At 30.3% G+C, this 18,003-nt stretch overlaps 1 protein-coding gene across 11 annotated transcripts; it reads left to right on the forward strand.

The window, feature by feature from the left end:
- The first annotated feature begins 1,605 nt into the window (after positions 1-1,605).
- On the forward strand, positions 1,606-13,594 carry LOC115715201 (histone-lysine N-methyltransferase, H3 lysine-9 specific SUVH6). 11 transcript variants are annotated; one of them, XR_009687496.1, is made up of 9 exons: positions 1,606-1,888; positions 2,609-2,688; positions 2,763-2,916; positions 7,478-8,183; positions 8,419-8,504; positions 8,580-10,995; positions 11,232-12,605; positions 12,710-12,861; positions 12,950-13,594. XR_009687496.1 is itself a non-coding variant. In XM_061114540.1 (6 exons), exon 5 carries the CDS (start codon positions 3,386-3,388, stop codon positions 6,254-6,256), a length of 2,871 nt encoding a protein of 956 aa, XP_060970523.1. In that variant the 5' UTR covers positions 1,675-1,888; positions 2,609-2,688; positions 2,763-2,916; positions 3,127-3,189; positions 3,384-3,385; the 3' UTR covers positions 6,257-6,296; positions 7,478-7,862. The 11 variants fall into 11 exon arrangements, 9 of the variants coding, with proteins under 9 accessions (XP_060970523.1, XP_060970520.1, XP_060970521.1 ...); XR_009687495.1 differs by having other exon boundaries at positions 1,607-1,888; positions 8,422-10,995; XM_061114540.1 differs by lacking the exons at positions 8,419-8,504; positions 8,580-10,995; positions 11,232-12,605; positions 12,710-12,861; positions 12,950-13,594 and adding exons at positions 3,127-3,189; positions 3,384-6,296 and having other exon boundaries at positions 1,675-1,888; positions 7,478-7,862.
- Positions 13,595-18,003: the final 4,409 nt, after the last annotated feature.

Consider the following 18,003-nt stretch of genomic DNA (forward strand, 5'->3'; position numbering starts at 1 on the left):
TAACCTGATTATAGATTTCACAGGATTGTTTTCCTATGGCAGACCCACAATAATAAATTTTTGTTTTAAAGTTTTATAATCACTCACTCTACCATAATCAAAATTAACACAAACTAACAAAGGTATATGATGATATTATAACGACGTTAAAAGGCTCGCAACACTGGACGATGATTGCCACAGTAATTTGAGTAGTAGATAAAATAATAATAATAACTAGTATATTATGAATCGAATTTAAAACTTTGGTTTTACACAAACATAATTATTTATCAAAGAGTATAATGTGTGAATTAAAGTGAAAAAGAAAAGATCCTACTGTAGGATATGAACAAAAAAATCCCTAACATCATATCAAAATATGTATAAAATATGTCCTTCGGGATGAGATGAGCTATCCTTGTTAGAATGGTTCCACCACTGTGCTGCATTGTTAATCATGTGTGACTCTATTCACCACCTAAAAAAAACTATGATAAAAGCCATATTACCATTCATGATTCTATTAATTATAAAACCAACAATCATATATATAATGAAATATATAATAGATTAAATATGATTAAACTTAAATATGAAAGAAATATACATGTAGAACACAAGAAAGAATATAATTTTTACTAAATTATATCTATTTATATAATAGAATTTTTAGTTTAATGTTAATTTTTGGTTTTTTATGTTAACTATATATACTATTACTTAGCAGAATATTTTTTATTAATTTTATAATATTATTATATATATTTAAAAATAAAAATTATGTAAATATTTTATCTAAGAAATTTTTAATTTAAATTTAAAAATCCTAAAATATTGTAAATGTTCTTAATTATATTTTTAATTTTATTGGTTTAACTTTGAATTTGAATAAGAAATAATTTCGCTCAATTAAGCACACAACAATTCACACGATATCTTATTGAGTTTTATTGTACGTATTTTTACCTATATATAATTATATTCAAATGGTACACAGTACACTAATGTAGTTGCAATAGCTAAAAAAAATTCTCAAAGAATCAAAATCTAACCCCACTTCAATTTTTTTTTAAAAAAAAATACATAAATATAGAGCATTGCTATTGGGCACAAGTGGTGCCTAACACCTTCTAGATGTGTCGCCTTGCTAACCATACTCCATAAAAATTATTATATTACACTATATGGTACCCGATACTTAATTACACCAATAACGATATTTACAAGTAGGAGTTTGCTAGGCACCAGTGGTGCCCTTTAGCATTTCTCATAAAGATAGGAAGAAGAAAGAATATTAGATGTATTTATGACCTTTTACAATTTTTATTAAAGAGAGTTTTATTTAGCCCATAAAATTATAAGTATAACCTATTTTAATAATTTTATTTTATATAAATATATATTGTACTATTTTTTTTATTTTTTCACTTTCTTGTGATATAATTATAAAATAAATATAAAATATTAATATATAAAATTTTATTAAAAAAAAACATACATGATTAAAACAAAATGTGCAAATAAAATAAAGTTTATTTTTTAAAAAAACCAATAAAGCTAACTATTTGATATTAAAAAAAATAATAAAATATCTAAAAAAAAATATTCAAAAGAAAAAAAAAAGTAATTTTTAAAAATTAATTTAAGTTAATTTTTTATTAATATTAAAAATGTACTTATAAATTCCAAATAAAATTTCTGGTAATTGTAAATGGTGTGCCAGAGGTGATTCATCTCATCTTTCCAAACTCGTTCTTTCCTTTCAATTGTCAAAAAGGCTGTCCACGCCTCCCAAAAATCCTTTATATCAAACACAATGTAAATCCATGTTACAATCGAGACCCCGTCCCTTTCATTGAAACTTCTTCTACGATTCTCTTCGATCAGGTTCTCTGATCTAAGAAAGGTTAGGGCTCTCTCTGGTTTATTGAGTTCGTTTTTAGTTTGATGGGTTTTGGTTCTCTGATCTAGGTTCTTCTTCTTCATTTTTAGTTTTGGTTTTTCTAATGAAGGACAGTAGCTTTTTTCTGGTAAATTGTTGTAGATTTCGCCTTAGCTTTTCTTGCTGTTCACCTTAATCTCTCTCTCTCTCTCTCTCACTCTACCTCTCTCTTTCTCTCTCTGCTCACCATTAAAACTCACCAACTAACCCTCGTTTTCTTCGATAAATTCTTATATTCTAATCCTAATCCCTGTTTTGCAGGATTGTTATATACAAATAGTTATTTTGTAATTAATATTAATATATATAAGCAATAATTTTTAGTTGGTCAGATCATAATGATTGTTATTTTCTTTAAGTAATTAATTTAATTATCTGTTTCATAAGTTTTTCATGAAGAGTTGATTTAATTTGAATTTATTTTAGATACGTATTTTCTTTTTAATGAGAATATCTTACATGTTATTAAATTAATTTACTTTCTTAAGTTTTTAGAAATGAAAATGACTCAAATATCTGTAAAAGGTTAACACTTTCATGTATTACTATTTGCTTAAGATAATGGCTTGAGTCGTTTGACTCAGTTTCACTATTTGGGTGGTCATTTGTTTTCTAATTTTTGTATACTCATCATTGTCCTTTCATTTACCAAACTGAGAATGCAATTCTATTCTTATTTCTTAGGCTTTGGTGCTTTGCAAGTGGGAATTTTAGTCTCAACTTCTGCAGCAACTTATCACTTGATCCTTTCATGTACATTGGAGGTATATTTTATATAATTGTTATATTACATATAATTCAATAGAAGAGTTTGAATATCTTATATATTCATCCATAGGAAAGTAAGTTCTGAGACTTTGTGTGCTGCGGTGATAATGGAAGGTTGATAACTTGCGTGTTTTAGTGATTTTCCTAAACTCGCCAATCACCATCATCGTCGGTGGTGGTGAAGGTGACCCATAATCAAACCTCACTCTATCAATGTGTTACTGGTAAACTCTCTTTCCTCCTCTTCTTGCCCTAATATTCGTCAATTCACTACGTTTGAGTCTTTGTTTGACCCAATATTCCTTTCTGTTACAATAATAAGTTTTTTTTCTGACACATTGGTTTCCGTTACATTTTTCTTCATAATGATTTTGGCATATGGCATTCAAACCCTTATACGTGTATAAATGTGTGTAAAATTTATCTCTTTATAGTTTCAATTACTATAAACTGTAAATTGGGGTGTTGGGTGGAGTGCTTCTAGCTCTAAAGATAAGGTAATTTTTCTGTTAAATGTGTCTTTATTTTTAATTTTTGAGATTTTCTTTCTTCAAAAGATTTCATTTATCATAATTATTGTTATTATTAAAGAAGCATTCAAAATTATTTCTCATTTTCTTTATTAAAAAATTATTAAAGATTTCGAATTTTGTGAATATAGCATTTTCTTCTTTCTGGTCCACGATTTTAGCAATGCCAGAGATGCCTCATGTTAATAAGGAGCTTGGTGAAGACAAGTGTGAATATGGAATGAAAAAGGGATTCTTGGTGAATACAAATGCCATTGTTAAGGATGCAGCTCAACTTGGGAAGAAGTCTTTGGAATCAGTTGTTGCTTTGAATAACAAAAATTTAGAGGATGAAGTCTTGATGGAGACAGTGAAGACTGATGTTAATAAGGAGCTGGAAAACAGATTCTTGGTGAAGACAAAGATCAATCATAAGGATGCAACTCAACCTGAGAAGAAATCTTTGGAATCATTTGTTTCTTTTAATAACAAAAATTTAGATGATGAAGTCTTGATTGAGACAGTGAAGACTGATGTTAATAAGGAGCTTGGTGATGAAAAATGTGAATGTGGAATGGAAAATGGATTCTTGGTGAAGACAAAGACCAGTCATAAGGATGCAACTCAACCAGAAAAGAAGTCTTTGGAATCATTTGTTTCTTTGAATAACAAAAATTTAGATGATGAAATTTTGATTGAGACAATGAAGACTGATGTTAATAAGGAGCTTGGAGAAGAAAAGTGTGAATATAGAATGGAAAACGGATTCGTGGTGAAGACAAATACCAGTAGTGATAAGGATGCAGCCCAACCTGGGAAGAAGTCTTTGGAATCATTTGTTTCTTTAGATAACAAAAACTTAGATGATGAAGTCTTGATGGAGACAGCGAAGACTGATGGGAAACAATCAAAAGGGTGTGTTCAACTCGATGAAGGGTCTATGGAAGTGCTTGAGAGCAAGACTTCTTGTGGGAGAAAGACAAAAGGAAATGTCCCAAAGAGAAAGCATTATCGGTGGAAGAATTCTGTTGTTTCGGATAACTTTTATGACAATCATGATGGTGATGATAAAAGTTCACCTCGAAATAAAGTAAAGGAGTTGTTGTTTTTGTTTCGGAAGCTCTTGCAGGAAGATGCTGATACAAAGGAAGAAAGACCTTGCCACAGAAGGGTTGATTATCAAATTGCGAAGAGACTTGAAGATGAGAAAAAGATTCTAAACACAGACTTAAAACTTTTGGGACATGTCCCTGGAGTTGAAGTTGGTGATGCATTCAAATGTAGGATGGAACTTAGTATTCTTGGTCTCCATAGGCAAACTCAAAGTGGAATAAGTTGTTCAAAGCATGGTGGTAAGAATGTTGCAGCAAGTATAGTTGCATCTGAAGACCACACCGATGATTTAGATGACTCGAGTGTCTTGGTTTATACTGGTCAAGGAGGTAGTACGACAAACTCAGATAAAAAGCCTGAAGATCAGAAGCTTGAAGGTGGAAACCTTGCATTAACGAATAGTATGGTTCTAAAGACTCCTATTAGGGTGATACGTGGTTGTGATCCATATAAAAGGAGATTCAGGAAATTTGTATACATTGGGCTTTATTTGGTGAAAAGTTATAAGCAGGTTACGGGACCACATGGTAATCTTGTTTATAAGTTTTGGCTCGAGAGAATTCCTGGTCAACCAGAGGTTGTGTGTAAAGAAACTGAGAGGACTAGACGATTGAAAACTAAAAAAGGTGTCGTTCTAGGTGATGTTTCTCAGGGGAAGGTTATTCCAACATCCTCTGTGGATACTATAGATGAAAGACCAGAAGCTGAGAGATTTCCTAATCAACCAGAAGCTGCCCAAGAAGTGAAGCTAACCAACAAATCTAATATTCATAAAGGTGTCTCTCTAGATGATATGTTTCCAGGGAAGGAGGTGGTAATGCCATGTGGTATGGATACTAAAGATGGTGAAAGACCTCCACCTTCAAACGATGAAACTGTCAAGAGTATTGGTGAAATAGAGGTTGCACAGAAAGGTGTAAAGCGTAAAAGATCTAGATCACGAAAGGGTGTTTGTCTAGATGAGGAAGCGATTCCAATGCGTGATGTGAATACTAAAGATGATGAGAGACCTCCATCTTCAAGATACAAAGCCATCAAGAGTATTCTTGATGAACCAAAGGCTGCACAGAAAGGTGTGAAGAGACGTAAAAGATCTGAATCAAAAAAAGGTGTTTGCCTAGATGATATTTCTCACGGGAAGGAGCTAATTCCAATACGTGCTGTGAATACTATAGATGACGAGAAACCTCCATCTTTTAAATATGCAACCAATTTGGTGTATCCGGATTGGTGCCATATTACTCCTCCTAAGGGTTGTGACTGTATTGATGGATGCTCAGATTCTATAACCTGCTCTTGTGCTGTCAAGAATGGAGGTGAAATGCCATATAGCTCAAATGGGACTGCTGTTGACGGGAAGCTCTTTCTTTATGAGTGTGGTCCTTCTTGCAAATGCCCTCCTTCTTGCCACAATAGAGTGAGTCAGCACGGTCTCAAATTTAAACTTGAAATTTTTAAAACCAAGTTAAGGGGATGGGGTTTGAGATCCCGAGAATGCATTCCTTTAGGCGGTTTTATATGCGAGTACATAGGAGAACTCCTTATGGATGAGGAAGCAGAAAAAAGAGCTGGTTATGATGACTACCTCTTTGATATTGGAAAAAATCATGATTCCAATACCAGCATTGATGAAGGCTTGAATAATTGCGAAGATGTGGATGATGACAGCGGGTTCACCATTGATGCAGCAGAGTATGGTAATGTAGGGAGATTCATCAACCATAGTTGTTCTCCGAATATTTATGCACAAAAAATCTTGTATGATCACGAGGATGAGAGCATTCCTCACATAATGTTTTTTGCTGCTGAGAAAATTCAACCTTTTGAAGAGTTAACTTATGATTACCATTATGTTATTGATCAAGTTCATGATGCAAATGGTAATATAAAGAAGAAGAGTTGCTTTTGTGGCTCTCGTCAATGCACTGGTAGATTGTATTGAGCAGACTAATAAAAGTTTGGACTAAAACTAATAAAAGAAGGTAACCGCTTATTCCTTGATATAATTTTTTTGGTATAGATTAATGATCTTATTCTTTTTATTCATGAATTTATTTATACAGATTTAAAAAAGTTATTATTATTTATTTGTGCATGTGCTCTTCTACACTCCCTTGTTGGTAGTATGTAGTATTTTTACAATGACAATCAATTTCTTTTTGGAGAATCTACTTCTTTATTCTGGTATTGAATCTTAAAGTTGTGCTTCATCATATGTATTCCTATTTTGATTAAGGATGCACTGTGTTTGTTGGTGTGTGGGTTTTGGAGAGTATAAGAGTAGAAAGACGCTGATTGGTCCTCATTCTGTATGAATCAAGTTGATGATTTCATGTAAATAATATGATTTATTTCTTAGTTCTGTTCAGGCTCATTTCATCAGATTTTTCAGTTTGCTAGTTTGAAGTTTGAACTTACTTTATATGACTCCAATTGCTTGCATGGTTGTTCACGTACACACTCACATGGTAACACCACATGGTTGACGTCGGTTTATTAGATGATCTTCAATGTAGTTTCAAAGTTTTGTGATAGTGTTACATTTTAGCACAATAGGGAAAAAAATCTTCTCCAATTCAATGCAAGCTGTGTCAAATTTGACGCAAAATATATAAACTTTTGCACAACAGTAAATACTAATAAAAGTTTACCAATCAAATGGGTTTTTCTTATTTATATTTATTTATTTAGACTCGATTCCAATAAATTATTATGCATTTATTATACAATATTGACTTTTATAACTATTATTTCTGTGTAGTTTTGTACCGTAAAATACTGCTCAACAGTGTGCCAGATATAGTATTTAGCCTTTTTTTTATTCTAAATTCGGTATTGGCATTGGCACTTACATTGGACATGATCTTAACATAGTACAAAAATTTAGGTATATGCTGAAAGTTATCTGGAATCCAGATACTTATGTCATTTTTATGTAGACACTAAGACAAAATTTCATTAGATCATTGTGTTGAGTGTACAAAAATGTTCACTGGCTGTTTGGTCAGTTATGCTCTGAATAGATTCAGAGCGTTATTTTAACTAATCCTGTTATGGTACATTTAAGAAGATTTATAGTAAACTTCATCATCTTTCCTCATTCATATTTGTATTGATTTTCTTGTTATATATCAATTGATTCTTGTTTCTAAATGATTGACAGGTTGCATTCAATCAATAATCTTAAATCGTCTACTTTCAGTTCTAAGGAAAAGGATCATCAGTATAGTTTGAGAAAATAATATGAAGAAAAAGAAGAAAAGAAGTCAACTGCATGGATCATTTTTAGAATAATTCATTTATTTATTTTCCTCTCCTTTGCTGATTCTTTTTTCATCTTTATGCTAATTATTTGTTCTGAAATCTTTGGTTGGCTTATTCTTTATGCTGATAAGGAGTATACATTTCTCTAGTTTGTATACCTATATATGCTATTAGTTAAATTAATAAAACAAAAACTCGAGATATGCACACATTGTGTATAATATATTTCCCTTGTAATATCTAGAAAAATCGTATGAAGTGGGTCCAATTTTTTCCCTTTTCAATTAATTGTCCATTTCTTTACTATAATCGAAAATTGTGGTAATACCAACATTTTCTAGTTGACACTATACTTGTATATATTCCTTCTGTTCAAGTCTTGTCTTAGAGTTAGTTGAGAATGTCAGGTGAAATGGACTCATTAACGAGGTCATTTGAGTGTGTCTCTACTCTTATCAGAGGGGAAAATGAGGCATAGGTAAGCTCTCTCTCCATTGATTGAGGATGTACAACTTCAAGTTCAGGATGCTCCCGATGCATTTCCAGACACTATTCTATAATAAGTTACAGGCTGAAAAAAATGACGATTGTCATGTGCTATTGAGGTTTGCAGTCTGTCTCTCTTTTGATTTGGTTCTCTCTCTTTTGTTTTTTGTATTCTTTTCAACAAGTAAAAAATAGTAGGGCAAAACAAAGAAGATAAAATGTAGTATACTTTTTTTTTAAAAAAAAAAATTGCACGGAGTTTTAAACATAAAATTTATGCTGAAAATGCTGTTTTATGTTGGATGAGCCTTTCCCACATCTCAGAAGTAATTTATGTTAGAATTTTTTTATTAGCAGGTTCTTCAAGGCAAGAAAGTCTTATTTGAATATACACCAGGGGTGTGGATGTTGGATATGGTTTAAGGAAGGAGGAGATCGGGGTAAGTTGATAACTTGATACCAATAAAATATTGCAAGTTACAGTCATGGACTGATAAGTGGCATACCATGTTCAGGAAAATGAGAAAAATCTGTGCAACAAAATTTTCAGCTTCTACCATTTGCAGCATTTAGACACGTAAGATTCAAGCCCAATAATCTTAGTTGTTCATGGCTTAGTATGTTGCATATGACCATTTATCCTTGCAATTTCTATAATAAGCATATTTTCCACAATTGCATTCTCCAACATTTTTGAATAATGATGTGGAGAACTTTATAAAGACTACAATAGGAACTGATTACATCTGCAGAAGATTGATGGTGACAGCCAACTATCCTGAGGTATGAAATCCTAGCCATCTCCATATTTTTTGTTTTATTTAATCCATTTGTAAACTAATCCTAAGGGTGCGTCTTGAAGGCGACACTGCAATTGGAATTGAGTGTAATTTGGAGTAATTACTAGGTTTGACATGTTTGTTTAACCAGATAATTAAACAACAATCATGTAATTGGATGAAAATAATTACTCTTTTAAATAATTAGTCATTACACAATGTTATTTTCTATGTAATTACTAACTCTTTTGTCAACCATGAAAATAAGATTTCATGTGATTACCACTTGACAATCTTGTATCTGAAAATAGTGTATTTACTATGTTGTGTATTATGAGCTTTGTATTTACACTGTCTCGTTAATTACATAGTGATTTCCAAACACAATCAATTTAATTAAAGGGTATGTGTTATTGCTTTCTCCATAAGAAGTGTCTGTATTTTTGTATTTGATAATTGATTCAGACTCTTTGCCAATTTTTTTGTCATCAGTGTTGGTCTTGAATTAAAACTAGTGTGGAAGGCTGTAAAGTTATACATAGGTTCCCAAAACGACGTAAAAGTTCATGCATGCAAATTTTCTAGGTTTCATCTGTCTCATAAATGTTATTTAATACCTGTGGCTTTACAATCTGTACATGGAAAATTTGTGGTTCTTGGATATAAATACCATACACATTAGTTGAGATCATTGATGGCAGGTAATTGGGATCATGGATGTGGGTTTAGAAACAGAGAATATTATTTCCTTGGCTTGCATTGAATGTGTACATTGTTACTCTTATATATAGAGACAAAGAATACAAGAAAGGGAGACTGTGCAAAATCAGGATACTACATACTACCAAGATCCTATTTGATATCATCGACCAAATCAATTAAGCTTGAAATTGTTGCTGATTTTCCCTTGTAGAGAATCACATGTACTCTATACGCATAAAAGGCGTTAAACTCAATATCATTGCTGATTTTCCACATTTGGATTTGGTTTATTTTCTAAGTTAGCATATTGCCTTTTATAATTTGTCTAAAGTGGATTGACTAGTATTATTCTCTTCATTTATTTTTGGATTATTTCTTTTTTCTCCCTAAAATATAAGGCAGTGGTTTCTTAACCTAGCCTACAAATGTATCGGTATCACTTCTCCTACAAAGTAATATACAATTTTTTGCAGCAGCCTTCTCTTTTCTTTCTTTGCATGTTTTGTCCTTCATTAATTGTCTCCTACCTACCTGGTTTCATGGTATTAGAGTTAGGTTCAGTTAAGCAAAAGCTGTACAAGACAACATTGACTGGTGACCGATGAGAGTAGGGATCGATGGTTCCTCTAAGGTCTGAAGACTACTCAGGCCTACCTAGCCAATATGAGATGCACACAATGCTATGGTTATGACATGGATTGTGAACTATGGAGGAAAATGTCAAAGAGTCTTCTCTGTATTTTTCCACTGCAAAATAAATATGGGGTGGTTTGACTTTAGCTTCTTTTTCTTTATTTGGACAGTTCTGCTCAACTTCTTGATGTTTGACATAGATGGGAGAACTAAAACAAAGAGAACGTGGTGTCACTGAATATTTCAATGCCCCGGTCAGATTGTGGCAGTAGGATCAACCGGTTCGTTCGTTATAGAGTAGTGCTGAAAAATATAAGAAAAAAGGTTGAAAGAGATATAAGATTTTGTTTGGCATGTGTTTTGATTCAGATCTTGATGAAGTTAGGGGTTGATTTGTAACAGCTCGAAGAGAGGAAAGCCATATACAAGCTATGTTGGGGGAACGCAAATCATCACTATGAGTATGAGAGGCACCTGCTCTAGTTGCATCTGGCCAGGAACCTCCTAAGAACCATAGAAGGAACAATATGTAGTATCATTTCTTCTTCTTTTTTTTTTTTTAAACAAATCACACCAGAGATTGATGTTGGAAGCTATATGGTAAACCTTCTCAATTGGAAAGATAACAAGCTGGTAGCCGTGAGTCATCTGGATATCACAGATTCAGACTGAGAACTCAAATCCACCAAGCTGAAGGAGAGTACTTATTTCGGAGGCAGTACACAATATTTTCTCACCAAGAAACAATAAACACAACTCTACAAGCTGCTCACACCTCTGTTGATAGCGACAAACACTTCTTTATTGGCACAACAAGGTAACTTCTTTCAGCCTTTAATAGTTGTAGTGGTACTTTATTTTCTTCCTACAGCCCTAGTTCAAGACACTTTTAACGTTAACATAACAAGTGGATCATTTCAATAGTAGCATGAACTGGAACAATTTTTTGTTTACATGTTCCAAATCTAACATACAATCTTCTCTCTATTAGTAAAACTAACGAGACTTAAATTGTGTACTGCTCATTTCTTTGAATCTTCTTGTGTGTTTCAGGACCTGACTTAAAGAAAATATGAGCCTAATTACTACTTTGATAAAGAAGTTACTTCGAATCAACAAGCTCAAATTGTGAGTTGTGAGTTTATTTCAAGGGAACAAAAAATAGTAGTGGCATCCTAAGACTAGGTCCCCAAGTATTTCATATATAGAAATTTTGTTTCCTTCATTATTTTCTCAATAGTAATGTTTTGAAGGTGGATTTCGTCAAATATCCAGACGAGGTATACCTACTCTCTGATCATGCAAGATTGAGGAAGATAAAAAGTTAGTAGAAACAAATGCTACATGAGTAAAAATATAGAAAAGGGATGCAATAAAGACTATGTTTTGTCAAGATTGTATCAGGGTAAGACTTGTGTAGATATTCAACACCCTTGTGAAATAAAGTTTGAAACATGCTCGAGTAGTCCATGCACAACCTTGCTGCTGCTTTACTTAGTAGCGAAAATAAGCTTATTACTAGTGATAATAATAGTAGTAGTGATGAATACTTACAAGAATCATGGGTTTCCATCTTAAAACCAATTGGTGATGAGTGGGTAGGTTATGTTCTTATATATGGTTCAATATTTTTACATTTAATCTATGTGAGACAATGTTGTCCAATAAATACACACCTGGTGAGCAAAGAAAATTCAGAATTTTTATTTTTATATTTTTTTTGTAAAAACAAAATTTTAGTGTATGTTTTGTGAACATTATCTTGTTATAAATATTACAGGAAGGTTTAAAGTTTGTGCTAAAAGAAGTGGTTATGATTTAGTTGGAGAATCTGTTAATCAAAATAAGAGGCAGTTTGCAATGACTCCAGCTGATAGAAAGAAAGCTTTATCTAGGACTCAAAACTTCAAATCCAAAAATCCATGTTTCAAAGTTGCCTTACAAAAGACACATGTGCAACTTTTTGACATGGTATTCTTTTCTTTTTAAAACCATCTTATCTTAGACTCAATTCATGTGCATTTGAAATCATCTTAGACTCAATTAAAGGATCCTCAACTTTTTTGTTTTTTCTTTTCTCATATTTGTAATGTATTTTTAATTAATTTGTTCATTTGTTTAACGGTTATTGTAGACATTACAAGTAGAATTTTGGAGAAACAATATCGGTAATGAAAAAAGTAAACATGATGTTACTATATGTGTTCTTCCTGAGAAGAAGAAATTACTAGCCATGCTACACGACCAAGAACTTACTTCGGCAAAAGAGACTGGAAGGAATTCATTGAGAAGAATGATTTGAAAATTGATGATTCATTAATATATGAATTGATTGAAAAACTGAACAAATCATTATGTTCAACATTATCATATTCCGAGCCATCGAATGTGATCGAAACAGCCAACAATTACAATCTCATCATCAAGGTTAGTAACTTAACTTATAGAGTACTAATTAATGTGTCACATTTATATAGTAGGCTTGGAATAGAATATGATTTTGGCATAATATGATCATATATATGTTGAAGGTAACAATATTAGAAATTCTGGGATGACCAATTCCAAAGATTACAACAGCAAGCCTTCATCTTCAAAGGGTGACAAGTTTTTGTGAGAAGAAATCAAACTATCTTATCCCAATTTTGAAGTCACATCGGGGGAATCTATTGATGAGATGCTGGTATGAAATGTCATACATATGTAACATGGTTTTACAAATTATTGTTAATATTATTACATTGTCATTTATATATTTGATCTTTCTGCAGAAAATTTCCTATGTGAGGACTTATTTTCAAGTGAAGCCAAAAACTGTAACACGTGGTAGATGGTCTAAATTTGCAAGGAAGAACCGGCTACATCCTGGAGATTCATGTGTATTTGAGATTGTTAGCAACGAAATGGATCATACTTTGCTCAAAGTTACCATTACTTTTGATGTGAATTGTTAGATTAGACCACATTTACAAGTACTTGGAATCTAAGTATCATTGACAGCTAACTTTTCATCTGTGCGAGAAGTGTTTGTTTTGATTTCGAAGTTCTTGGAGTTAGTTTTTAGAAAATTTGGATGAATTTGAAGCTTGTTACTATTTGCAAGGAAACTGATTAGAGGCTGTTTTAAGGTGGCCTTGAATGTAGAAATGTTCAATGTAGATTAGATCACATTCACTAGTACTTAGAATCCAAGTATTAATGACAGTAGTAGTCTTAATTTCCTCTCAACAAAAGAGACTTAAGTGTTTGTTAATGTTTTGATAGAAGTTCCTGAAGTTAGTTTTTAGAGAATTTTAATTATGTTTTTATTTGTGTGAAGCTTGTTATTATGGGGATGGAAACTGATTAGAAGTTATATTAAGCTAGGCTTGATTGTATAAATGATCAATGTTTAATTATAGGTTATTGTTGAGGAACCGTTGAGCAAATGTTATTAGTAAAACCTTGGTGGTATACTACGGTTGCAATTGCATTGTTAATTCTATTAAATGTAGATTTAGTTTCCAAAGTCTTTTTTTTTTAAACAACCAAATTCATTAAAGTGTAAAGAGTGTAGGATATAAATGTTAGATAATTAGAAGCCGTAGATTCTTTCTTTTTTTGAAAATAAAGAAAGCTTTATTAATAAACTTCTTTCATGATTACATCACGAATATCAGGAGTAAAATCATTACTCCTAAAAACACGATCAGCGACATAAGATGAAGCTCGAGCAACAGCATGAGCAACACCATTAGCAGATCGTTTAACAAATAAAATAGACACATCACTAACACCTTCCAACAACGTCTTACAATCTGAAATTACACCTCAGAAGCCGTAGATGCTTAATCTATATATATTTTGGTAATTTAGTCTTTCAATTTTATTTTTTGGCAAATTAGTTTCTAAATTATATAAGTTTTGGTATGCTCGTTCTCAAATTTTATTTTTTGATAAATTGGTCTTCAAATTTTTATTTTCTTAAAAACTTAAATTTTTCACTCTTAAATGATAGTATTTTATTTATTTATTTTTGTAATAAATTTAAATATGTTTATGTTGATATACTTTATCAAATTAAAAAAATACATATTCTTTATTTATATGTATTTTTTTTAGGCTAATTAGGACTTTTGCCTTCTGAACTTTGACATTTACTAAATAATGCTTCCTGAACTATTGAGATTGTTGGATTTAAGGACTTTTGTCTAATTTCATTCAATTTTATTATTTCAGTGATTGTTTATGTACTAAATCATACTCCCTAGATTTTAATATCTATCAAATTATGCTCCTCGAATTTCGACATGTACAAAATCATGCCCTCTGAGTTTTCATCCGTATTAGACTTTTTTACTAAAATTATCATACAATTTCTTATTTAATAAATAAAAGAAATAAAGATATATCTTCAAACATTAAAGTGAAAAAGAAAATTTGAAGAACCTTTACACAAAATTGAGGTCTAAAAAAGATAATTAATAAATCTATAGAAAAATGACCATATATATGATCTCACAATTGTTGTATCATTATCTTGTAATCGGGACTACGTTAATTCAAAATCGTTGTTATTGCCATATCTTGTCATTATATTCAAAATCATTATTATCATCATCGTATCTCACTCCACCATTTATAAACGGGCTCCATAGATCGTATTTGAATTTTATTTTTTGCCACTATTTTTCTAATACTTTTAGATACGGTTTTTTTACTATACACATATATATTATTTTTCATAATAATAAAAAATAATATTTTTTTTTATTGCTACCTATTTTTTTTTTCTTTATTAGTTTAGAATATTTATTTATTCTTTTTAATTATTTATTTTTTTGATTGTTATTAATATAGTAATAATAGTAATAATTTTTTTGGTTGCTACTGATTGTTATTTTAGTTAGTTAGAATTTTTTTTGAATTGTATATAAATATTTTCTTAGTTAATTAATCAATTAATATTTATAAAAAATTAGATAAAACTATTTTAAGTGATTTTAAAGTGTTGTTTTAATAATTTAAATGAGATATTTAAAGAGAAAATAAATAGAGTTATTTGAGTGATTTTAAAGTGTCATGTCACCACCTCATACTTATTCTTTATAATATGTATAAGCAAAATATAAAATCAACACTATCGGAAGTAACTTTAAAAAAATAATGTAGAAGTGGAAAGCCATTTTTCGATGCACATAAAATTGAAAAAGAAAAATAAAAAATTGATAATAAGAAATATATATACCAATATGCAAAATAGCGAGAGGTATGAAAACCATATAGATATATATATATATAGAACATTTTTTAATGGGTATTACCCATTGATGCGTACTAAATAAATTTAACTATAAATATTAATTTTAAAAATATTAAACCATTAGATTTTGATCCGATGGCGAATAATAAAAGAGAAATTTGAATTTCTACGCTTAAATTAGCTACTTAATTAAAGAAAATATCAAAAAATAAATCTTTTTACACTATATCAAAAATAAGTTTATATGAAAAATATTTAAGTAAAACTCAATATTTTCTTATCATTTTTTTTTGTTGAATTTTTTTATTATTATTTTCTTTTCAGCCGATGGAATAACTTCAACCCATATAATGAAAAAATGAGAGATTTTTCTAATTAAATAGAAAAATTAAGCATAAAAACTCTTTTTTTTTTTAATATTACCTATTTTTTTGGTAATATATATGACATTGAAAAGAATTAGAAGAATATATAATACATATATATTGATTATAGTTTGAAAAAGAAAAAAAATGTGAGTAATTAATTGATGAGTGATATTTAAAAAAAATTATTAATAATTTATTTTTAAAAGTAGTTATTATTTTTTGTTAATTGCGATATAAATATATAAATTTATTTAAAAAACATTATAATAATAATAATAATAATGTATAGTATTATATATATAGTTTTTTTTTTAAAAAAAAATAATTAGTTTATGCTAGATATTTTTTATAGAAAATTTATTTTAAAAAATAGTAAAATACCTCTTTGTAAATTTATGTTCTAATAAAATATTAAAAATGAGAGAATTAAGGAGAGAAGCGAAAAATAGCTTTAAAGAGATTATAGAGTGACATGTAACCACTTTATTCTTTTTTTTTTTTTTTTTTTTTTTGAAGAGACCACTTTCTTCCTCTCTTTTATATAAACTAGTGGAGTCTCACGTGCTCCACGTGTAGCTCGTAAAAATATTTAAACACAACTATTTAAAAATAATAATTAATATTTTATTTACGAAATTTATAACACTATCAAATTGTATCCTCTAAAATATACATTATATATGGTGACAAAATTTTGTGAACTCTTTTATTTACAGAAATATAGTATTTTTGTTAACTTTTGTTCTTTTTTACCGTTTCACAGTTTATGTGTCGTTGTAAATTAATTACATTTCTCATGTGTCATTGCAGCCTCAATACATGGGATTTTTTTTTTATTGTGACTATTCTTAGTCGTTATTTTTAAAAATAAGTTTTTTTTTTATTTTTTTGTTATTTAAAAAAATTATAGATAAATCATTTTTTAGGGATTAAAATATTATTTGATTATTTGCTGCTAGAAAAATATTTAATTATTTTAAAAAGTAATTATTTAAAATTACACAATTTAAGTTACTTTGTAGAAAAAAGAATTATTAATTATTAATTGAATGTGATGTTAAATAAAAGATTACAAAATAATTTTTTATTTATTAAAGGATTACAAAAATAATATTACTCTTTAAAATAATAGTTATTAGTTATTGATATTAAAAGATTATTTTTAGTCTTATTTTTTAATTAATGATATAATAGTATTATTTTTAAAATTTAATATTATTTCTAATACTAAAAGGAAATATAGGGTTTTTTTTAAAAAAAAGAATACCCATCTATCACAAAATATATTTGTGTTATCTCAATTTAATTATATATACACATAATTCTCTTTTATTATATTGTATGCTTATTAATATATAGGCATGGTGGTTGCCTACTGATGACAATCGATTTATTACAACAAACCATCCAAGTCTCATTGGCCGCTCGGTTGATTGCCTTTTCCAGATGGGATCAAGACAGTGGGATGTTGAACTGATTAGAGATATATTTAATCAACATGATGGTGATTTGATTCTCTCAATCCAACTTCCTAACTCCTCTAGAGATGACTGCTGGTCTTGGTCTAAAGAAAAGAGTGCTGATTATACTGTTAATAGTGCTTATAAGTTGCTTCAAGTTGTGAATAGGGATTGGTTGATTAATGATGGGGCTTCATTTTGGAAAAAGATCTGGCAGTTGAATGTCCCTGCAAAAGTCCAGCATCTGGGTTGGCGTGTTCTTGCTGGTTGCCTTCCAACAAAGATTCAATTGAATACCAAGCATGTTCATGTGGATTTAACATGTCCAATGTGTAATATTGAACCCGAAACTGCTACACATGTCTTGTTTTGTTGCAACTTTGCTAAATCTTGCTGGAACCTATCCTCGGCCGATGTTATTGCTGGTGATTTAGCTGATGGCTGCAGCTGGTTCTGCAATATTCTGGTGCAGAAGCCGAAGGCAGTTGCTGAGGAAGCAGCGATGATTTTATGGCGGATTTGGATGGCTCGTAATGATCTCTTATGGAGCAAAAAAACAACCAGAGTTTCTGAAGTGATTCGATCGGCTAAGACTAGTCTTGACAATTGGAAAAATGCTCATTCAAATGGATCCATACCTTTACTAAATGTTAGTTTTGGTAGTGGTAAAGAGCATTGGACTAAACATGTATTAACCAAGTTCAAGATCAATGTCGATGGTGCTCTTTTTGAAACGGAAAACCGGTTTGGCTTTG

The sequence above is a fragment of the Cannabis sativa genome, chromosome 4, assembly GCF_029168945.1.
Source record: "Cannabis sativa cultivar Pink pepper isolate KNU-18-1 chromosome 4, ASM2916894v1, whole genome shotgun sequence".
In the NCBI taxonomy this organism is placed as follows: domain Eukaryota; kingdom Viridiplantae; phylum Streptophyta; class Magnoliopsida; order Rosales; family Cannabaceae; genus Cannabis; species Cannabis sativa.